The sequence below is a fragment of the Mauremys reevesii genome, linkage group 12 (assembly GCF_016161935.1).
Source record: "Mauremys reevesii isolate NIE-2019 linkage group 12, ASM1616193v1, whole genome shotgun sequence".
Classification (NCBI taxonomy): domain Eukaryota; kingdom Metazoa; phylum Chordata; order Testudines; family Geoemydidae; genus Mauremys; species Mauremys reevesii.
The window spans coordinates 2,017,871-2,041,345 of NC_052634.1; the positions used below are offsets into that span (position 1 = coordinate 2,017,871).

At 46.6% G+C, this 23,475-nt stretch overlaps 1 protein-coding gene across 3 annotated transcripts in view; it reads right to left on the reverse strand.

The window, feature by feature from the left end:
* Positions 1-23,475, reverse strand: part of CEP164 (centrosomal protein 164) — a 73,818-nt gene that overhangs the window by 45,581 nt on the left and 4,762 nt on the right. For 2 of the 3 annotated variants that reach the window (XM_039496845.1, XM_039496844.1), the window contains exons 2-10: positions 23,062-23,174; positions 21,396-21,507; positions 20,603-20,816; positions 17,551-19,302; positions 13,531-13,689; positions 11,893-12,021; positions 10,998-11,075; positions 3,019-3,459; positions 356-430 (exon numbers count right to left, since the gene is read on the reverse strand). In XM_039496845.1, the coding sequence (XP_039352779.1) occupies positions 356-430; positions 3,019-3,459; positions 10,998-11,075; positions 11,893-12,021; positions 13,531-13,689; positions 17,551-19,302; positions 20,603-20,816; positions 21,396-21,507; positions 23,062-23,149 (3,048 nt within the window). In that variant the 5' untranslated portion in view covers positions 23,150-23,174. The remainder of the gene's footprint in view (positions 1-355; positions 431-3,018; positions 3,460-10,997; positions 11,076-11,892; positions 12,022-13,530; positions 13,690-17,550; positions 19,303-20,602; positions 20,817-21,395; positions 21,508-23,061; positions 23,175-23,475) is intronic. The other variant, XM_039496846.1, reaches the window with a different exon arrangement.

Here is a 23,475-nt window from a genome sequence, read left to right on the forward strand (position 1 = left end):
GAGGCAGAGGGTAACACATTGGCTCACAGGTCTGGATATCCCCAGAGTCAGAGCTGGGTTCCATTCCCAACTCTACCACTGACTCACAGCGGGACCTCAGTCCAGACACTTCAGTTCCTGGGGTCTGGGTTTCCCCAGCAGTGGAATAGAGTTATACTGAGCCAAGCCTTTAAAAAAAGTGTTTGGAGACCCGTGGAAGCAAGGCTCTGCAAGTGCAAAATATTGTGTTGGTTTGGGCCACCCCGTGAAGTTCTTTCCCAGCAGTGGGGAGATAGGGATAGGGACTGCAGGAGGCCTGAGGACTCATTTGCTGAGTGCTCATAGAGGAATACAAGGTTGATGCCAGAGGACTCACCGTCAGACGAAGCAGCTCATGATCCGAACAGTCAGAAACCTGCAATTCTTTCACGTGCTCACTGGCCTCGGACTCCTTTAAAAACCCAACATTGATACAGTTACATTACAGTCTGTGTTCTCGCATGTTTACATGGCCATTCCCAACACAAAGCAGACCTACAGGTACTAGGAAAACAAATCCAATCTGTACACACCACAGAGACACGCCCAGGTTTCTTAGACACTACACAAAAGGCATTTCTAAAGGTGTGACCCACGGACAAGCACAAGACACCACTTTGCAGAGAGAAGGGGCTTTTGGAAGGAGGAGGGTTTGGAGAGGGTAAAGAAGTGCTCTTCAGATGGTCTCCACAGCATTTGGACATCCCCTGATGAACGGCGTCCGTACAGAACTTAAGCTCCTCCACTTCTCCTGCAAAGCTCTTCACAACTCCAACCACTGCCAATTCTGACCATTATTCCCTCCCCAAGTCCAGCCTGCTGCTCTGGCTCCCAGCTCAAGCCTCGCACCTAGCGTCTCTAGTTCTCCCACTCGAGACCCCACGTTGCCCTGAATGCCTGGAACACACAACTGTAGCATCTACCACCGTGAGCAGCTCCTGGTCTTTAAAAGGGCTATGCTCAGCAGCAAGTAAAACTCCTGGGGGTAAGAGTGTACAGGAATGAGCCCTATGCCCCAGTCCTGCAAAACTTACACACATGCTTAACTTTATGACCCTGAGCCACACGGGGGAGGGATTAGCCTTTTGGGATATGCTGTCTATGGACTGGACACTGTGCATCTGTTTGGACCCAGCTCCAGGGGGCAGAGGGTTAACACACCCTGCTGGAACGGGAGCACGTCAGGCTCTGACTCTCACCAGAGACTGCACTGGAGAACACCTTGCTTATTGGCTTGGCTGCTTTCCGGGGTCTCAATGGAAGAATGGTGGGAAATGTGATGTGTGCGCCAGAAGGTATCCCATTCCGCAGAGTCAATCCACATCTGGCACCAACCCCCAGAGGCTTGGTCCCTCTAGCCTCAGATCCTCCCTTCAGCATCCTTCCTTGGAGCTGTAAATAGCAGAACTGGTCACTTATTTTACACATCTCTCAACAAGCCAAGAGAAACCACTGACAGCTGGGCATGGTGCGAACACAGAAGGAGAGAGTCATGGGACTGGAAGGGACCTCGAGAGGTCATCTAGTCCAGTCCCCTGCACTCAGGGCAGGACTAAGTATTATCTAGACCATCCCTGACAGGTGTTTGTCCAACCTGCTCTGAAAAACCTCCAATGACAGAGATTCCACAACCTCCCTGGGCAATTTATTCCAGTGCTTAACCACCCTGACAGGAAGGTTTTCCCTAATGTCCAACCTAAACCTCCTTTGCTGCAATTTAAGCCCATTGCTTCTTCTCCTGTTTTCAGTGAACAATTTTTCTCCCTCCTCCTTGTAACAACCTTTTATGCCCTCGCCTCAGTCTACTCTTCTCTAGAGTAAACAAACCCAATTTTTTTTTTTCCAATCTTCCCTCCTAGGTCATGTTTTCTAGAACTTTATATTTTTTGTTGCTCTTCTCTGGACTTTCTCCAATTTGTCCACATCTTGCCTGAAATGTGGTGCCCAGAACTGGACACAATACTCCAGTTGAGGCCTAATCAGCGCTGAGTAGAGCGGAAGAATTATTTCTTGGGTCTTGCCTACAACACTCCTGCTAATACAACCAGACTGTTTGCTTTTTTGGCAACAGTGTTACATTATGGACTTATGTTTAGCTTGTGATCCACTATGATCCCCAGATCTTTTTCCGCAGTGCTCCTTCCTAGGCAGTCATCTCCCATTTTGTATGGGTGAAACTGATTGTTCCTTCCTAAGTGGAGAACTTTCCATTTGTCCTTATTGAATTTCATCCTATTTACTTCAGACCATTTCTCCAGTTTGTCCAGATCATTTTAAATTTTAATCCTATCCTCCCAAGTACTTGCAACCCCTTCCAGCTTGGTATCATCCACAAACTTTGTAAGTCCACTCTCTGTGCCTTTATCTAAATCACTTATAAAGATATTGAACAGAACTGGACCCAGAACCGATCCCTGCAGGACCCCACTCGTTATGCCCTTTGAGCATGACTGTGAACCACTGATAACTACTCTCTGGGAACGGTTTTCCAATCAGTTATGCACCCACCTTATAGTAGCTCCGTCTAGACTGTATTTCCCCTAGTTTTTGAGGTGGTCATGCAAGGCAGTATCAAAAGCCTTATTGATATACCACATCTAGCACTTCCCGGCTACCCACAAGGCTTGTTACCCTGTCAAAGAAAGCTATCAGGCTGCTGTAAAAAGCAGCTTACCTACTACAGATGGCAGCACTGAAACCTGAGTCTTATTTCTCTTCTAAGATTTGAAACGTGTATCCCAGTTCAGGGTCTTTGCCTGTTGGATGTTCTGGACAGCACTTCTTACGTGCATTAAAGAAGGGGTTTTCTAGAGACAAAACTAGCAATTTGTAGAGCACTTGCACCACAATTCAGGAATGCATTACTACTAGGAAAGCACTTACACACATGCTTCACTTTAAGTCCATGCCAAGTCCTATTGTAGTCAATGGGATTTAAGCACATGCTTAAAGTGCTCTCCTGAGTGAGGGCCTTACAATGCAGGCAGGCAGATTTCTTACTTTGCCAGCATCCAGCTTGCTGTCGGTTTTCAGATCAGCTGCTTCTTCCCTCATTCCATTTACAATCTTTTCACTGACAGACATGGTGTCAATGGTGACAGCCACACTTTCCAGCTGATCTGTCTCAGCAGCTCTAACATCTGGAGACGCAGCTATGGGATGCCCTTGACCGCTGACCACATGTGTCCCCTCCGCTGTCCTTTCCCCCGGAGTTCCTGACTGTTCATAAGCTACAGAAACTGCATCTTCTACATCAGTATCTTCCTTTTCTAACAGTTCAGTCCCCATGGGTTTCCCACTGGACTCTTCTTTGTTCAGACCACACAGGCTGCTGTCAGCATCTCTGTCAAGCAGTTTGTCCGGAGCCAGAGGGCGCACACCATCAGAATCCAAGGGAAACGTTTGACTTTCTTCAGCGTGACTCACTTTCAAGGACTCCTTCTAGGCAGCAAATTAAACACAATTAGAGCTACATAGCGCTCAGGCTTTGCCCCTTCTCTGGGAGGATCCTTTGTCCCAAAGCGGGTCTACATTCTCCTACAGGAGGACAAGGAATCACAAAGCATTGGGTGACTTCAGCAAGGCCAGTTTGAATTTGTTTTAATTTATCCCATTCCTTGTGATGAGTGTCTCTTAGGGCTGGAATTCTGCTTTCATACCCTAGGGATCCCAAGGTGTGTGAGTTAGTGACTGACGCTGCAGGGACCAGAGGCCAGCGCGTTAGTCATTACATGTTCCTCACTAGCACTCACACGCCGCCCTGGACATTGCAATCTGTTACTAAGAGAAGACAGTCTGAAAGCTAGAGATTGTTATTGTTTTTTTTTAATTTCTGCCTGGAGCTGTCACCTAGGCCAGGTAACCAGGAGACGCCCACTGCATTGTCCACCTTCGGCGCCCGGCCAAGAACAGACGTAGGATTCGAACCCACAATCTCCAGGCCCAGAATGAGACTAAAACTGACAAAGGGATAACAATAAGAGCAAAGGAGCTAGTCTAGTCTAAGGCCCACTGAAGAGGACATATCAGACTTGGAAAACATGATCTGAACAAGCTCAGTCACCCAAAGCTTCAGCAGCATCTCATGGCAGCACAGGAAACTCACAACAAAAGTACAACCCCCATGAGAAAGCTGGGAAAGTTTCCCTCATCAGCATGCAAACCGCGTCTCTGACAGGTCTTCGTTTCTCACTGTTTTATTAATGCTGTGGTGACTTGTCGAAGGCTTTAGCTATAGCCTTGGTACAGTTTGTACTGTACGCAAATGGCACATTTTATCTGGGTATTTTTACCAAGGTGTCACTGGAACAGTGTCGCTCTGAAGCCCAGAATGCCAAGATCCTGAAAGGATGCCTAGCAGGCTGCCATTCAGATGAGGGCATTCAGCAGGACTCAGGAGATTTATTAGCTGAGTTGGGGAGAGCAAAATCAAATCACTGGATATTCTCCCAAAACACTGCATCATAACTGCATTTCAGTGTGTCACCGGCAATTTACCAAGTGATAAAATGAAATCTTGAACCTACTTCAGTTCAGGGCTCCGTTAACACAGGCTTACAAATGCACCACTAGCATTGGTCACCTCTACAGGGCTTTTCAAAGGGATGTGAGGGCTCAAGAATGCATTTGACATGCGAGAAGAATTTTATATTTTCATGTTTCCCTGAAACTGACTCCCAGTCCTGAATAAGTTTCTCTCATTCCTGGATTTTACTGCGTCAGCAGAGATTGGTCACTGATTGACGCATCACATAAGCGAGTCCATTTTGGAATCTGTTAGTTTCACCACTAAACAGCCAAGATACTTAACTTTTAAGAATGGCTCCTGCCTAGCCATGGTCACCCCTTTCCATTCTAATTTCATAGGGTATTTTACTGTGCAGTAGTATACACACACACCCAACATGACCCTTCTCCATTCCTAGAATAAAACCAAGCTAAAACAGGTATATTCTCCCCTTTGATAAACACAAACAACTCCCTTCTGTATTCACTGGTGTGTCTACAGGTCACGTGCATAAGAGACTTCTCTTTAAGCAAGTTTACATGACACACTGGAGTGGCTCAGAAGGGTTGTAAGAACAGACTTATGCAAGGCTGGTTTTTTAGTGTTATATCTGAATGATCACTACATGCAGTTCTATAAAATAGTGAAAATGCAAATTAGACGCAAGCAGAGATGCAAATTCTCCCATTCTGCCAGGGCAGAGCAAATTCTACCAGGCATTTTGGGGGTATCGCAAGTCAGTCAGGTAGTAACTGGCTCTAGCTGGCCCTCCCACAAGCTGTAAGATAATTTACCTGCAGCTGACTGACACTCTGAATGGTGTGAAATTCCTGCCTATCATATAAATTGAATGCCCCACTGATCAGCATAAATCTGGAGCAAACATACTAATACCAATGGGATTGGATTTCATAGCGTAATCCATGATACACAGAGATGACTGATCACTATAAGCAGCAATCACTAAAGCTGACTTGCTACTCACCATGAAAAACAGTGCAGCAATGCTGCTTGTTGTTTGTATTTAAACAAGTTTAACACAAAGGGGCATAATGCTGGGAATTTAGTTTTAACACATGATGTACAAACATCTTCTAAACTGTGAGCTCTTTGGCTTTTGTTGTTGGAAGCCAGACTCTCAAGTTTGGGTTGTTCCTGGGAAGACAAGCACACAAAGCAGCGTAGGATCTGCAATGTTAGCCTGGAAAACTTTGCATTTGCTGTTCAGGTTCATAAATCTTTTCCATGCAACATTTTAACCACCAGAAAAGAAAAAACAATCTGATGCTTTATCGCAGCACTAGCAGATGACTGTTTTCTATACAATGCAAAGCTTCAGAGACATCATGCAAGCCAGTGATAGCAAAGATCCACTGGTCACCTCTCTCAGACCTCCAGCTTCATCTTCAGAATCCCTTAGGTGCTGGAGCCCAGGTTCTATAATACTGGCTAACCAGGTACCACAATTGTCATGGGATTAGACTAGATGACCTCCTGAGGTCCCTTCCAACCCTGATATTCTATGATTACCAAGGTGACTGCCAGGATAGACTGTTTAACTTAATATCTTCTACCAAGCCTCTTCTACCGAGATAGATCCTGGATGTGATGCTACACTGGCAGCTAAAGGGTAATGATGGAAACAACCCCAAATGGGGATACATGGTCATTTATCCTAAATGAATTAATTGCCATAGTTAGCAGCTACTGTAAGCTTCACCTTTGGCCGAAAGGGCAAAGCTGATCCAATTTGTAAGACACGCTGAGAAGACCCACCACCATGGATTCCCAAATGTCACACTATACATGCTCTGCATGTTTTACTGTTTCTGCTTTTCAAACTGCTGGTCAGCTCAATTAATTCACTGTTCTACCAAGATCTTGCTACATCAGGGGCTTGTTCCACTGGCCCGAAGAGAAGGCTAGTGGTTACAGAAGTGGCTAACCATGCTCTTGAATGCAATGCAATGAACAGTTTATCTATTCTTACCCTTAACGTAGTCAACACTGTGCCGATGATTTATGGCTGGCACATGACTTCCTTGGAACACACAACACTCCCTCCTGCACACATGTCTCTGCATTAATGCAAACTAGCACACTGTACTGTGCTGCATTTATTTATGGAAACTGCTCGCCTTTCACACATTTCCATCTGCTAAAAAAATCGCTGCATTTTAATGTTCCATCGTGTAGATAGGCCATGTGACTCCAAATGTTTACCTGCAGACAGACCTTTTTGGAATGCAGAGCACCAAAGCTCCCTGAACTGCTAGAGGTACAGAATGATTTGCTACTATGTCATGCACAATTTTCTCTCTCCAGTCACCCGCTGTCAAAAGCCTTCAGGCCGCTCCCATTATAGCTTGAAGTACTCTTGTATTCCCAGTCATGTTAATACAATCTTTGCTGCAATTACCCCAGAAATCCCTCAAAGATTGGTTCAGAGAATATTTAACAATGACAATTCAAACCCCATCATCTTCACCCTCCTTACCTCCCAACCCACAGAAAAGAGAGTTTCCGTGATCACAAATGTAAGAAAAGCAAATCAAGTTCTTCAACATTGACTGCCTTGATTTCCCACTCCCCTTCCCCAGATTTAGTTACTCAGCTTCCAGCTCCACCCCTGGGATTTCTATGAATTATTTCCAGTTCTCCTACTCTTTGGACCACTCCATTTAATTCTTTGCAGTCTCCTTTCCCAGCAAGCATCACTGCACATCACTAAAACGATCACAGTGTCTCCAAATATGGATTCTCAGTCTTGGATCCACGGACTGGATTTTTACCAGCTCTGTAGGCAAGCTGGCTTATCACTTCATCCCGTCACTTCTCACACACTCCTTCGTGGGGCCTGTTTTATGGACCTTTGCTTCCTTTTGATTTTGTAATAAAGCTAGAGAAGGGCTTGGGATGCAGAGAGAGAGCTGGCTAACGTGAGTGTTTTCCTACTGCCACCTTATGGCATTAAACGTGAATGGTAATTTCCAGTGGGACATTATAACCCATCAGGCCTCAAGGTAACATCCATCTAGGTTACTATTCTTAGGAGGCAGTCTGGCTGTCGGGGGGCAACTGCCATTTCATAACAGATCCCAAAGCCCTGCCATGGCAGTGGAATGCTAAGCGCTGTCTTTGTTCCTAGCCACATTAACATTTCAGTGACGAACTGGGCCCCAACAGTCCTCTTGTTGTTCTGGAGATGAAGACAGCTTGGGTCTTTCCTATTCACATCCAATTTAACACAAGCTGCCTTGCACACTATGCCCAGAGCAGCAAGCATTCGAAAGCTTACTTTTCATGTGCCATGAAAAAGGCTAATGAAAATACTGCGTAGCATTTTAAAATCAATTAATTTGCCTCTCAGATGCTGGAGCATAATTTTTAAAGCATCAAGAAGGGATTAATGCCCACAGGAACAGCATGGCTAAATCACTACAAACTGCTTTCAACGCACAAACCATTGTTTCCTTGTCATCCTAACCTTGCGTCCTGTTAATTATGTACGGACAAGGAGCACCCCACCCCCAAGAAAAATAAAAACAGATGTTCAAGGCCATACATGTTTTTAAATCATCATCAATGCTCAACATCTGAGGGCAAGAATTTCTCAACAGTGCACCAGAAAAGGGAGCGGTGACCAAGCTTCTACGCTTATACTAAAGAAAGTGGCCATGTCCTCTCAGTTTCCACATAACAGCAGAACCATAACACACTTGCCAAAAGGAATGATGAAGCTGGAGTGGTATTTTTAAAGAGAAAAAAAACCTGAGGACCTCGCTGAAATATAGTTTCCGTATTTCCATATTTAGTTATTTTACTTGCGAATGTTACTTCTATTCGCCCATTGGAAAAGGCAAAGATGAAATTAAATCCTGCCCAATGCAAATACTGCCACGCTCGCAGAAACCTCAACTCTCAAGAAGGGGCTAGATGGTTCTGTCCTTGGCCCTCAGATCTTCTCCCACTATACGATACCTCTGGGGTGACCACATCCACCTGCATGAATTCCACTGCCTACGCAACTGTGCCCCCAAGAGTTTAGTTGGATCCGACCGTGGCCAAAACCAAGCTCTGTTTTTTCCTTGCAAACCCTCACCTTTTCCCCTTTACCCAACAACTCCCCTGTCACTCAGACCTGCGACCCTGGGGTCATCTTGGCCTCTTGCCTCCCCTCCTCCCTTCACATCCAGATGGTCAATAAGTATTGCTGCTTTCCTCATTCCAATCCCTCCTAAAGACCCTCTTCTCCTGAAGACGCTAATCCAGGACAGTCAATGCCCGACCTGACCCTGGCATTATAAAAGGACAAAGAGGTAAAGTTCAAAAATAAAACCAAAGAACAAAACCACAACCATTCTGATTTCCAGCCCCATATGCTCTTGGGGTATCTCATATTATCCATGGCTGTCTTAAGCTTCCTGGGGCAGGCACTGCATTTTCCATTTGTGCCTTGGAAAGCACAAGTCTCTTAACTGCATCACAACTATGCCACATTGCACGTAGGTAGTATTTCTATTCCAGTTTTTCTGGTGAAATGAGTGGGTTAGGATCCATTTATGCCATAAATGTACATCATGAAATATACTGGGCAGAGCTATCATTGCTGTGGGACCCTTCATTGACTTACTTTTAACCGTGCACACTTGAAGTTCCATTAACATGGAGCGAAATGCCTGGGTATAATGATGAGATCTAGACAATGCTGCATTAAGAATATCAGCAAATGGAGGAGCTCAATCTGCACATGAACTCTCCACATTGGTAACTGTGGTGCAACTGCACCATTGTAAGCAATAGTGGGACATTTTTGGAAGAAAAACCTAGCATAGAGATGGTCAGTTTATATAGGTACAACTCCACTGATTTCAAGTGAGTTACAATCTATTTATACCAACAGAAGATCAGACTTATTTTTCTAAAAGAAAACTCCGAATTTACAGAATATTGCAGAATACAGCAAAAACCTTTGACCCATAAAACGGTACAATTTGCCATCTTCTCCTGTTTCTCATGTTAAAGCACTGACAGCTTTTAGAAGATTCTGCCATGTGTACTTCAATTGACATTTACTAATTCTCTCAGATAAATAGCACAACCCCTCCCCCCCCCACCCCGATTGACTTGAGAGAAGTAAACCCAGGATCTTACAAACCCCTGATCAGGCCAGGCAGGCAAAACATGGACTGCAGTGCTCCAGAGGGGGTCGAATACCATTATGCTCTTCTAAATACCTCAGCAGACACATATTCAAAAAACCTCTTCTGGCCATGCGCAGTATGTCTTTTTCATTCACTCAGTCAGCACTATTTACATGCCAAGTTTCAAAGTTCAGTCATTTTTTAAATTTACCTACATGACAAAGAGAGTGTGGTAAAATTCCTGTTTAAAAACCACAGTAAAAATTATCTACCTACCCCAGAAGCAGAGAACTCAAAAGAAGTCTGACTGGATTTTGTTTAAACTTAAAAAAGACTCACCTTTGGACAGAGACCAACCAAGGAAAATTTCATCCCCAAAAATGATTTTTTTAGAAAATGATAATGAGAAAACAAAGGGCTGGCACTAGAAAAAGTTCAGAAAAGGGCAACTACAATGATTAGGGGTTTGGAGAGGGTCCCATACGAGGAAAGATTAACGAGGCTAGGACTCCTCAGCTTGGAAAAGAGGAGACTAAGGGGGGATATGATAGAGGTATATAAAATCATGAGTGATGTGGAAAAAGTGGATAAGGAAAAGTTATTTACTTATTCCCATGATACAAGAACTAGGGGTCACCAAATGAAATTAATAGGCAGCAGGTTTAAAACAAATAAAAAGAAGTTCTTCTTCACGCAGCGTACAGTCAACTTGTGGAACTCCTTGCCTGAGGAGATTGTGAAGGCTAGGACTATAACAGCGTTTAAAAGAGAACTGGATAAATTCATGGTGGTTAAGTCCATTAATGGCTATCAGCCAGGATGGGTAAGGAATGGTGTCCCTAGCCTCTGTTTGTCGGAGGACGGAGATGGATGGCAGGAGAGAGATCACTTGTTCATTGCCTGTTAGGTTCACTCCCTCTGGGGCACCTGGCATTGGCCACAGTCAGTAGACAGATACTGGGCTAGATGGACCTTTGGTCTGACCCTGTACGGCCGTTCTTATGGCTCACAAGTTAAACTGATATGCAGCCTGAATAACAGCGAGTTCTACCGAAAAATTTTACAATGCTACAAAGTTATTTTTATGCAAACTAATGTAAATTCATCAGCCTTATTTTAAAAACGCAATCCTAGGACCTCCCTTACAAAGCCCAGTTTCAAACATAGTCACCATCCTGCAAATGATATGAACAACAACAAACAGCAGAGCAACTCTGCCCCAAATTCCCCTAGTGCACCTGGGAATATCCAGCCACTCATTACTATCTCAAGTGACCCATTTCTTTCCTGAATGCTCGTGACGATTCCAAGGACACGCTCTTTCTTACCTCATACTCGAAGCCGCCTCCTAGGGCGCTAATATCCATGTGCAGATTTTTGAGCAGTCTCGCTGTCCCTCGGGGACTCTATACATTCAAAAAAGGAAAACAACTGCAGATGAGTTCGCATCTTTGCAACTGGCCATATTTCAGGCCATGCCTGGGGACATTCTGGGATTTAGTAACTGGTGGAAACGGGGCAGGGGAACTGCAAGACAGTGTGTTAAAGCAACATGATGCTACCATCTGATTAATTTCAGAAACACTCCTTAGCAGTGTATCGCTTCCTGAATGATTCTTCTTTACAAATGCAAGTGATGGCCACAAGCGACCACCTGGGTAAGGGATCTCTCTGCTGGGTTTGCAGGGTTCTTCTGTATTGCTATCCTGAACTGCCATTTCCCAATAGCACAATGAGCTCACAAATGAGTGTGCTCATACAGATCTCAGTCCGGTCCACTACGCCTGGGATCTTGTACCCATTGAATTTAACGGCAAAGCTGCCAATGAGGTCAAAGGGGCAGGATCAGGCCCACAGAGATTGTGGACGTGTCCATAAGAAACCCTGAAACCCCCCAGAAAAGGGCCCAGCTAGGCACTTGGAAGGGAAACTTTTCTAGCTGACACATCCATGGCCAAGACCCCTACAGACAGTAGCACTCACCCTCTTCAAAAACCTAACAGGTCAAATCAGAGCGAGAACAGGGTTAGATACCCTGGGGAAAAGACAAGAAACTTAACCTAAGTTAAAGCCAGAAGCATTTGAACCACATGATATTCTGGGCTGAAAACCCTCATGAGGTGAGGACTATCAGGGTCTATTCCCCAGATTCCCTTAGGGGATCTATGCACAACCCACAAAAATAACACACGGCACTCATAGGAATCCCAGCTCTCTTGCTACCTGATTCGCGCTCTCTTCCTCTTCATTTTCCCCTTCATCTAGAGCTAGGAGATTTAAGGAGGCTTTTTCCTCATGCATGGATCCCAGCAAGCTCCTAGTGCAGCCGGTGGATTTAAGGGTCTGTGGAGGCTGCAAAGTCAAAAAAAGGGGGGTGAGGGGTAGTTAGATGAGACCAAGCCAAACAGGAAAGAGGACACAGGCATCCACTCAGGCATATCAAAGCATGGCAGCCCAATTCCATCCCTAGTAGAGGGACTCTCTCACCAGCTTAGTAGCACACAGTCAGCATAACAGCCAGAATATCAAGGACTTTGCAGGCTAACTTGACTGTCTGAAACACTGTTATTTTGCAGAGAGTCATTGCAAATAGATCTTGACTACCAAGGTGGAGAGCTCTGCTTTAGGCAAAAGTTTCCATTATATCAAAGGTGCTCTCACTGTAAAGAAACACACATGCAAAATCTTCCCCACCCAAGAAAATAAAAATTAATCAAGCTGGATTTGCAACAGACTTCCCCCTCCCTCTTTTCTTTTTTAAGATGAATTTGGTGCTGGTAGAAGGTGTAAGATTGATAGCTCTGGGGATGCTATACCCACCAAACAGATACACAACTGATGGCAACGAAAGCTTCTCACTCCCACCCCCACTAACATGGGCTTCTCTACATGGTAAGTTATTGAGAAACAAGCCAGCATGTGCATCTACAGCCTACCAGCTTGCCACTCAGTAACATCCCTGATGGACACTGCTACAGTGCACTGACAGTCGCTCCCCGGGATTTCTGTGTGCTGTAGCAGTGTCCACACTGGACGGTCCTGCACAGCAAGCTGGCACACTGTAGATTCATACCCTGGTCCACCACACAGTAACTGGGCTTCAGCTTTCTGCTGGAGGGACCTCTTCTCGAGAAACAAAGGGAATTTCAGTCTCTGCAGCCCATTTAGTCTTTGCCCTCTCTGTGGTGACCAATGAGGGGTCAGCGGCCATTTTACAAAGTGAATGTTTCCCCTCATGGCATAGGCCCAACAGCCTCAGATGGAACTGCTGCTCAGCCGCTAGTGTGACGGCACCTGGGATGTCCTAGTATCACAGTGAACGAGTGCTCCATCCTCCCTGGCAGAATTAACACACGGGGGCTCAAATACTAGAATGATGGGCACCAACGTAGAGCTTCCATAGCTAGAAGGTGGGGAAGAGAGGAGCAACTCTGATGCTCCAGCAGTGTCATTCTGAGTGCAGGGGGCTGGAGAGCATCAGGCCCAGGATCACGGCCACTTTGGACTAGGTTCCATACAAACATTTTGGGGGGCGGGAATGTAGAGACGGGAAACGTATTTCACATTTCTAAGCCTGGCTTCACAGACAAAGGCAGGATAAAACCATGTACGAGGAACAGGGATACTGCCTTTGAAACACCATTCTAGTGTCTAGTATCAGAGGGGGAGCCGTGTTAGTCTGGACCTGTAAAAAGCAGCAGAGAGTCCTGTGGCACCTTATAGACTAACAGACGTATTGGAGCACGAGCTTTTGTGGGTGAATACCCACTGCGTCAGGCACGTGTCTGTGGAGGTTCCTGAAAACATGGCGCATTGCAACAAACATCCCAAACTGAACTTTCAGTGAAGAGGGAGAGTTACCAGAGTTCCTTCTCTGAGCAGCGGACTGGGTACCCCGGAGATCTCCACACTGGTGCTTAGCGAGCCACGGAGGGCACCGGCTGGACCATCCACGACACCACGTAAAGGAGCAAGACTCCCCAGGGGAACTTGGACAGGTGCTAGCAGGGAACCTGGAGACTAGGACATGCAAGAACAAGGTAAGTATCTGACCACAACTGAGATCGATCAAGAGAAGCAGAGCAGGCACCATTTACAGTCTGCAAGTAGATACAGAAATAATGAGCCACTCCTACCTGAACATTGCCTGCTACCACTTAAACCACCTCTGCTCAAAAGCTGCTAACAAGACCCCAACACTCAGATGTGTGAGAAATAACAGGTGGATTCACGCGTGCATATAGCCCATCTAACGACCCGTGTGAACACAGAGTTATTTAGTTTACAACAGCCAGGAGTTTGTCTGATTCACAAAATTCACACAAACACCAAAACATCAGGGAGAAGATAAAATATAATACACCCATATTGGCATACACAAATGTAATAGATGCACATTCACAAAGAACATTATATGAATGCCTAGGAAGGCGGTCAGAACCTCTGTACTAGTCTAATAAAATCAGGCCAGACAGCATTTCCGCTCTTGTACCCCTCTACTGAATAACTGAAGTAGAAACCGTGGCTGACAAATTCAGTTTCCTCAGCAAAGAAAAAGAAGTGACATTTATCATGAATTACTGGCCAGATGTCAATATGTGACTTTTCAAATAAGAACGAACTAAAAGGGTTAAGATACTCTTGCTGTTACTTGAAACAACCGTTCCCTGCGCTGGCTCCTCCCACGGCAGCACTGCCTCACTGTTGAGTTTCGAGCTGTTGGCCAGGAAGAGGGGGAGTAGGATGCCCATGTGAAGTGATGACAGTTCGGCAGCCCAACTAACTGATTGTGTAGGACCTGGGCTAACTGCAGCTTCACCCTCCAATTACTCATGGGAGGCTGGGGGTGGTTCTCATCATTTTCTTGTTGTTATTCTAAGCAGAATAAGGCAGGACAGTCTCACTGGGATGGCAAGTCTCCTGCCCTACAGAAGCTGCAATAAGCAGGCGGGGCTACAGCAACAACTGTGGCTGAGAAGTAAAATTGTGGCAGACAGTTCTGTCACAGAACTTCACCAAGGGGCTTTTAATTTGTACTGAGGCTTCTCCCATCTACAGCACAGCAAAAACCCTGAGAATAATTCCTCCAGCCCAGTTAGAGGGGTCACAGAAGAGCCACGGAAACTATTAAAGGACTGGAAAATGTTTTAGCATGAGAAATTCAAGGAGCTCGATCTATTTAGCTTAATAAAAAGAAGGTTAAGGGGTGATTACAGTCTGTAAGTACCTGTGGGAGGAACAAATATTTGATAACGCACTCTTCAGCCTAGCAGCAAACGTAGAACAAGATCCAAGGGCTGGAAGTTCAAGCTAGACAAATTCAGACTGGAATCAGACACAGGTTTAACAGGGAGGGGAATTACCACTGGAACAGCTTACAAAGGCTGTGGTGGATTCTCTGTCATTGAGAATTTTTAAAGCAAAACTAGATGATTTTCTGAAAGGTCTGCGCTAGCTTGAACAGGAATTAATTCAGAGAAGTCCTGTGGCCTGTGCTAGAGAGGAGGTCAGACTAGATGATCACAGTGGTCTCTTCTGGCCTTGGAATCTATGAATCTCTAAACAAATGCAAGTCCCATAAGGGCTGAAATCAAACAGGACAAGCTGGAGAAAAAGCCAAACAAAACTGACCTGATCAGAAGAGCTAAAGTTTAATTGCACTTATAAAGGTGGGCTGAGAAACTATAGGCTAGCTTGAAAATAATCCTCTCATATAGCAGTGACACAAACAGGCCCCCGACTAAAGACCTGAGTTACCACCACAGAGCATCTCAAAGCTCTATCTTACACAGTGGAATTTTTTATCCAGCAAGACATACCTTGCAATACGCTGCCCAAGGTAAACTTGAAACCAATGCATGCTACAAATACGCCTATGGTTTCCCAGCACCACTCTGTAGCATTTCTTCAACAGAACACATGTGTGTCGGCAGAGCATGTGTGCGTCGGGAGATCAGTCTCCTGTACACTGTGTTTACACAAAATTACAGACTGAAAACACAGTTAATTCACTAGCACACTGGGGGACGGGGAAGGAAGATAAACGCACATCGCTCTCTCCTCCACCAAGTCGTTGCCAAATCAATGGTTATAGTGTAAATTACACATTCTGGGCTTAACTAGTGATTTTCTACCAATGGCTATTAACTGTGTGTGTGAAGCTGGGGGTGTTAGTTGTCCTTCTGCAAGAAAAACTCACTTCCATTCAGCTAATTAAAACTTTCAGGATAATCTGCCGTTTATCTGATATTTATAGTCATAGTTATTATCAGCTAAGGGGGTGCTACCACACGCTGGTAACTGGAAATCGAAGCTAGCAATTCAGTGGAGTCACAGCTGGATACCAACAATATGGGAGCAAAGCACTTCATTAACATTACACACAATGACCTTTTCTATTATTTCTTTGGAACACACGATTTGGCAAGTCCTTATTAAACCGAAGCAATTACTTACGAAACAAAGAACAAGCCAGGCCAGGCCACACTTCACACCGACAAGGCACCTCCCGCTGTATGCGGTGGAGGAAAGCACCATGGCCCAAAACTAGTGTCTCTTATAGAGTGGGGGATGCTCAACGGTGCTGCCTCTTGGGGAGGAGGAGCAAGCTTCAAGCACATGCAGCTGCAGGCCAGAGCAGAACAGCTTGAGCGCTTGTCATCCAACATTAAATACTACCTGGATTTTTGTTTTTAATTAACGAGGCAATTGTAGCCCACGAAAACAGTCCGAATAATGGAGAGGTGGGAGCTCTGAAAAGAAACAAGAATACTTTGGATTGAATTGTTTTATCAAGATATGAAGGGCGGAGAGTTTGGCCCATGATATTCAAAGCAAAACACAGTCCGAGAGCACTGCTTGCCATCTGCTGCGTACTCCCATGTCCCCGGGTTCACTGTCCGCTTTGCAGGGAAGCATCACTTTTAATGGGTACTTTGGAGTCTTGGTTTCCCAAGAGCGGGGCCGAAGGGGAAAGAGGGAGAAGGCTGCTTTCAGAGATGACACCAGTCTATCCCACCTTTGCTGCTCTCCCAGGAATTTACCTGGTTTGAATTGGCCAAGATGTGTCATAAGACAACAGCAGTGGTGTTCAGATCAGGACTGAGGTTTGCGCAAAGAAGTTTGTGCAGCACTGACCTGCAAAAGGCGGGGGGGGGGGTTGTGGGGGGTTGTGCTAATGCTCAACTTCCATGAGAAAACAAATTCATGAAACTTTTGTTTTTATGAGTTTACCAGAAAGGGTGGCCCTGTGGTTAAGGCATTGAACTTAATTCCTGGCTCACTCACCCCCTACATAACCTTTGCCAAATCACTTAATCTCTTGGTGCCTCAGCTTCCTGTCTGTAAAACGAAGACTCTTTCTTTCTCCCACCATTGGTCTATCTTGTCTATTGAGACTGTTCACTCTTCAGGGCAGGGACTGGCTGTGTGTGTGGACAGTAGCTAGCACCATGAGCCCTGATCTCAGCTGAAGCCTCAAGGCAAGTGGAAAAACAAACAAGGGAAATGTTCCTAGAGATGACTTTGTAATTAAATGTAATAATCCCAACCCATGTACTGCTCTGTGTGACCTGTTCGATAGTTCAGAAGACAGAAATAATATTGTATTATTGTAGAATTCAGCCAGGCTGTACGTTATGTAGTGCTTACATGCCAGGAAGGTCAGCAGGAGGGTATTCTTCATCCTGCACCTCAAAGCTTTAATAAACCCCCAAATATACCTGCCACATCAGCTCCTGTGACCACCACCAGGAAGATAATTTCCCTTTCTCCTGAAACTTAGCTCAGCAGAGAGAAAATGCCCCCTCTCAACTCCTCAGATTCATTTATAATGGAACAGCAGACCTGTTGCAGAGGGATTTTTAAGTCTAAACTGCCTACCTCATTACTGCCTGCTCCTTCACAAAGCTCCAGTTTGCTGTAATCCTCAGTCACTTTTCCGCTCTGGGTCAACTCTCCTTCCACCTGCCGACAGAGCCTGTTGCTTTCCTGGCACTCAGCTGTCTGATAAAGCCAACCAGGAGAAACCTGTAAACCCTCTGTGAACACACCTGCCTCTAGCCCTCTAGGAACTGGCTCTGTCTTTTGCTCTCCTTCTCCTGTTTCTTCTTGTCTGCCCTCATTGTTCTTCTCAGGGGCATCACGTGACCTATTCAGTTTCATGTTAAAACTGACACAACTATGTTCCTGACTAGTTACTTGATCGTTTTCCTGCACATGCTGATAGAACTTCTCATCCTCAGAGTTACAGTCACTCTGCGACTTTCCATTGGCTGAGCTTTGTGGCGGAGTTTGGAGAGTTCCTGTGAAAGGGTGAGCGGGTAGAGGCCCTTCAGCAGCAGCAGCAAGCAGATCTGTTGGTCTGTCAGACTCACGAGAGCTCTGGAGATCCCAGGAGAAGTTATCAACCTCTCCCAAAATCTGTGATGCAAAATGATCAGCTGAGTTGCTTGCAACACTGCTGTAAGGTTCAGTCCCCAAACCGTTTGCCTTCTCCTTGTCTCTGTGCTGTGCAGCAGAGAGAGAAACAGGCTCTGACGCAGAAACATCAGCTCCTGCTTGAGCATAAACTTCCACCCCTCTGGTGTAGGGTAAGGTATCTGCAGTCATTTCAGGAACTGCCGGGTGGCTGTCTAATCGGTCTTTTTGCGGGGCTGCTTGTAGGCCTGCTCCTTCAGATTCAACAAACTCTGCCTGCTTTGAGCTCTCTCTCTCACGCTTGCCGATAGCCTCACTGCTCTTGCAAAGTTTGGTGGCTTGACTCAATGCCTGATCCTGAAGTTTTCTCTTCCTTCTGCTCTCAACCGCTCTGCTGTGTGCCCTCAGCTCTCGTTGGGGACAGTGAACATCACCCTCCTCCATCAAACTCAGGTCTTCCGGGGGACTGGCATCAAAGAGAATCATTTCACATTTCCTGCTGTAAAAAATATGGTCAGGGGCCCTGGGAGTCAAGAAAGCTTCATTTTCATCAGCTTGTGAGAAACCTGGGCCTCTTTCCTTATCACCACCAGGCCCTGTTGATCTTTCTCTGACTGATAAGCCTTCATCAGACTGACAGACACTCTCTCCTGTCATTTCCTCCTTCTTCCGGTTGTCAGACAGCTTTTCCTCAACAAAGAGCGTAACTTGGTCCTCCAGGACCTCGCGGGAATCAAGGACACTTCTCCCATTCTCAAGGTCTTGTGAACACGATTTCTTTGCCACGTAGGAAACGGGCTTTGTCCTAACAACATCTAAACCTTCAGACTCCGAGTCAGAAAAATCAAGACAAGGCTTGTCTCCAATTTTGGGGGACTTGTCTTGGGCCTGCTGGTGGTCTACATCCGATCTGCTAAAAGATGGCGTCCTTCCTAAAATTTTCTCTACATCAGCTAAGATCTGGTGAGTTCTGCAGGACTTTGCTGTGAGAAGTGGCTGCAGTTTATTTGGGGAAGGCCCTGCAAACTGTCTGTTTGAGTCACTTGTCTCTGATGGTCTCTCAGAGGTCTTTCCTTTACCTTTCTTAAGAAAGCTCTCGTTTCTCATCTGGCTATCCTGATCTAGATCAGGACTTGCACACTCAGAGGACAGGATGGGAGAGGACATTCGATAAAAGGATGTTGAAGGAAGAATCCCTGGCTCTGGCTGCATTTCCTAAGTAAATAAATATTAGCAGATAACTAAAATACACAACATATGATACATACACTCATCTACAGCACAAAATGGAACAGGATGTACTTGGAGCATTTGAAATAGGAAACACTAACAGAAGTCCCTCAAATTGAAGGTTTGGGTCTTTTCCATGGATGGTCCCTCCCTGGAAGATTCTAACCCCAAGAGTTTGTTGGCCTTCAAGGTCTGGTGCAAGGCACATCTGATCAGCCTGACATTTACCCAATTACTGGTTGAACTGGGAAAGTTCTCTCTATTTGAAAAGGGAGGAATGGTTTGCTGTTGGGATGACTACTCTTGTTGCCAACCAACAGCAAAACAGATGAATCTATTGCTTTTAAGGCTGTGCCTGCTGCCTAGATACCATAGCAACAGGTGCACAGTTACTTCATAAATAACACTGGTTGTTCCTTCCAATGAGAAAAACTGCTCCAAAAATTCTACAACCCACCCACCCACCCTCTAAGCACAGCAATCACTCCATCCTTGCAAGGCAGGAAGTCAGAGGAATGGCATGAGTTCAGGGCTCTGAGCCCATGTTCTGCAAAGGCCTGCGATCAAACGTGGGTATGGCAAAGCATTAGGAAACAGAGGAGGATCCTAGAGACATTCTGGGTGTGCCACTGACCCACTCTAACTCAGAGTCACCTGAGCAGCTTGATACCTTGACGCAGTCAGTTGGGAAGGAAGAACAATATGCTAGAAAACCTTGGCCAGCACAAACAAAACAAGAGACACTTTGGGCCCTGCAGTAGCCTTGACTTGATTTAGGAAGGGGGCTCTGAACTGCTCGTGCCACCACAAGGCCCCTCTGGCACCACAGCAACTCCACAGTCCCAGCTCCCTTTGCTAAGAGGAAGACTGGAGGGAGGGAGCATCCACCGAGCCCTGTCTTCCTTCCACCTCGCGGCCCCTCAGACCACAAAGTCGTTGGGAGCATCACAGAAAACCAAGTGCTGAGTTTAGTGACCTTGAGGGTGAAACTGGCAGTAGCTGCTTCCCTGAACAAGTCAATTTCTCCTCTGGCCTCGGGTTACTAAGGAATTTGGCCCAGTTGTTAAAAAATGAAGTTAAAAAGAACAATCATTAAAAAGTGATGCCATGCCTGCCTCCATCTGCTCCTCTGCACAGCCCTCCCACAGCCACTTCATGCCTGTCATTCATTCTGCCTAACCTCTAATACCACAATAAGCAGCAGCCATCACCAACTCGCAGCTGGTCACTTACGCTCAGGCTGGCTCTCCTGACCCTCCCTAACAAGCACCTCAGGTGTACTCACCGCAGCATGTTTCATTGGCTCTCTCTCCTTCTTCTCTTTCTTCTCCTTCTTGTCTTTTTTCTTCTTCTTGTCTTTCTTTTTAATGCTGCCATGAGCTGAAAGCTTCTCCCGCTCCTGGATCACAAGTTCTCTATAATGTTCATCACAAGGGTGGTCCCATGTGGACTGGCCATTAGAAAAGTTAAAGTAATAGATGTCGCCAGTGATATCTTGACTGATGTGGGGAAAACAGAACACGAAGACAGGAGAAAGTCAGGGCATCAGTTCTGTGCGTGCAAATCAGCACACACAGCTGGCAGCAATGCTGCTTTGTGTGGCCACAGAACCTTCCGTCTCAGGAGCATATAGGGCTTTACAAACGCTGGCCATAGGCTCCCTTTGGTGCATAGCAGAAGCGGAGCATGCTGCCCCAGAAAAGCCCCAAATACACAGAATGGGGGAGCAGCTGCCCCTCAGCACATTCCTGCTTCCATCACGGTCATTTCCCAAGCTACTTCTTCCCTCTCCCTAGGGCAAGGACAGCATTGCCACCATTCTTTCAGCATCACTACACCCCAGTGAAGTACAGTATTGTATTATCCCCATGTTACAGGGCACGGAGGGGAAGTGACTTACCCAGGATCACAAACTGGTTCTGCTGCAGAAATAGGAATAAAACCCAGGAGCCCTGACACCCAGTCCCCTGCTCCAACCACTAGACTACTTTCCCCTACTTATTTGACAAGCACCCAGAGAGGGATTAGCAAGGAGAGGTTGGCAATCTACTGAAATAGTGCTGATTTAAAGTTCTCACCATGGTTTCCACTCTGGAGGTAAAGGAGCCACAATGCCTTCTCTGGCCAGCCACATCAACTCCGGCTCGTTCTCAGGGTCAATCCCTATCTCCCTGGCAAACTCCTGAATTTCTGTAGTAGAACACAAGTAGAGGAAACAAAAGTCAGTAGAAGACAGTGCGGCAGACAAGCAAGGCTGTGCATTACTGTGCAAATCTGTGCTCAGTACAACCCAGGGGTGCTGGGAAACCCCCTCACTGAAGACACTAGAATTAAGCTGCACAGGGCTATAGAAAACATCCCATGTGCCATGGACCATCTTACAACGGGCGAGGCAAGGCTGAACTCTGCAGGGGTGGGAGACAGAGGCAGCCACAAACTGAGGTATATCCATGGGAATGGAAACCAGGAGCCTTATTCTACTCTCTCACTGCCATACGCCAGAATTAACTGTCTGAAAGTCAAAGGAGTTACTCCAGCGAAAACCAGCGTAAGTAAGAAGACAATCAGGTCCCAAGAGCCCTGAATCCCAGTGTCCCGCTCTAGCCACTAGACGACACCCTCTCCTCCCTCGTTTTCCTAAAAGAGCTTGGCTCTCTTGCTCAGCCCCAGGTCCTGGTTTCCTCTGTGACAGTCCCAACAGCTGCAAGGGAATGGAACCAAGAGCCAACTTGGCACTGCTTCTCAGCGAGTGCACTGGCCAGTCTGACTGGACGAACGTCAGCCTCTAACAGGGCCACCCAGAGGATTCAGGGGGCCTGGGGTCTTTGGTGGCGGGGGGCCCCCGCCGCCAAATTACTGCCGAAGGCCCGGCACTTCGGTGGCGGGTCCTGGGGCGGAAGGACCCCCCGCCACGGGTCTTCGGAGCACTTTGGTGGCAGGTCCCGGAGCGGAAGGACCCCCCGCCGCGGGTCTTCGGAGCACTTTGGTGGCAGGTCCCAGAGCGGAAGGACACCCCCCCGCCGCTGAATTGCCGCTGAAGACCCGGAGCGGAAGAAGCTCCAGGGGCCCAGGCCCTGCAAGAGTTTTCCTGGGCCCCCGGAGTGAGTGAAGGACCCTGCTTCAGGGGCCCCGAAAAACTCTCGTGGAGGCCCCTGCGGGGCCCAGGGCAAATTGTCCCACTTGCCCCCCCCCCCGGGCAGCCCTGGCCTCTAAGGCCTGGGCTACACTAGTGAGGGGATTCAAACTAAGATACGCAACTTCAGCTATGCTATTCGTGTAGCTGAAATCGAAGCATCTTAGTTCGACTTACCCGACAGTCCTCACAGTGGCGAGTTGACTGGCGCGGCTCCCCCATCGACTCCGCATACTCCTCCTGCCAAGTTGGAGTACGGGCGTTGTCGACTAGCGGATCGATTTATCGTGTCCAGGAGAGACGCGATAAATCAATCCCCAATACAGCGAACACTACCCGCCGATCCGGCAGGTAGTATAGACGTACCCTAAATCTGCTTTGCAACCCTTCCTGCTTGAATTTGCTGGCAGGTCAGAATTTCTTTGAGAGACTGGCTGTTACTGATGCACTACCTACAGCAGGATGGAGTGCCACTAACACACGAGCTAATTTTTCAACTCTCCAACACACTGAACATCACTCATTCTGCCTGCATTGCCATTCTCCTGCAATATTTGAGAGCAGCTCCTGAGCCCAATCTTTCTGCTCTGAGGAAGGCAGATGACAGTTACCTTGCTCACTGGGTATGTATGTTTCATCATAATCTTCTTCTAGGATGAGCTGATCCCCAATGCGTATAGCGGGTCCTGCCATGTCCATTCATAAGGGGACACACTGACTGCACCTAGTAGTGAAAACACAACCAATGTCCTTAGCTAGATAAAATTAATTTCACTTATTACATATTAATTAGCAGATATGCATGTGGGGTTTTGATGCTTTCTTGGGGAGCCCAGAACTATGGGTGACCTCGTTACCCTCTCTTACCAAGAGAGAGACTTGCTAGAGCTAAACTGGGTGACAGCTCCCTGTCAGCCCAGTCTGTTAGCCAGCCAGCCAGCCAGCCAGCCTCCTCCAAAGCTCTGCCAGCTTTTAATTTGCCTTGCAGGTAACACTTGATGAACTCTAGTCCCAGAAACTCCCTG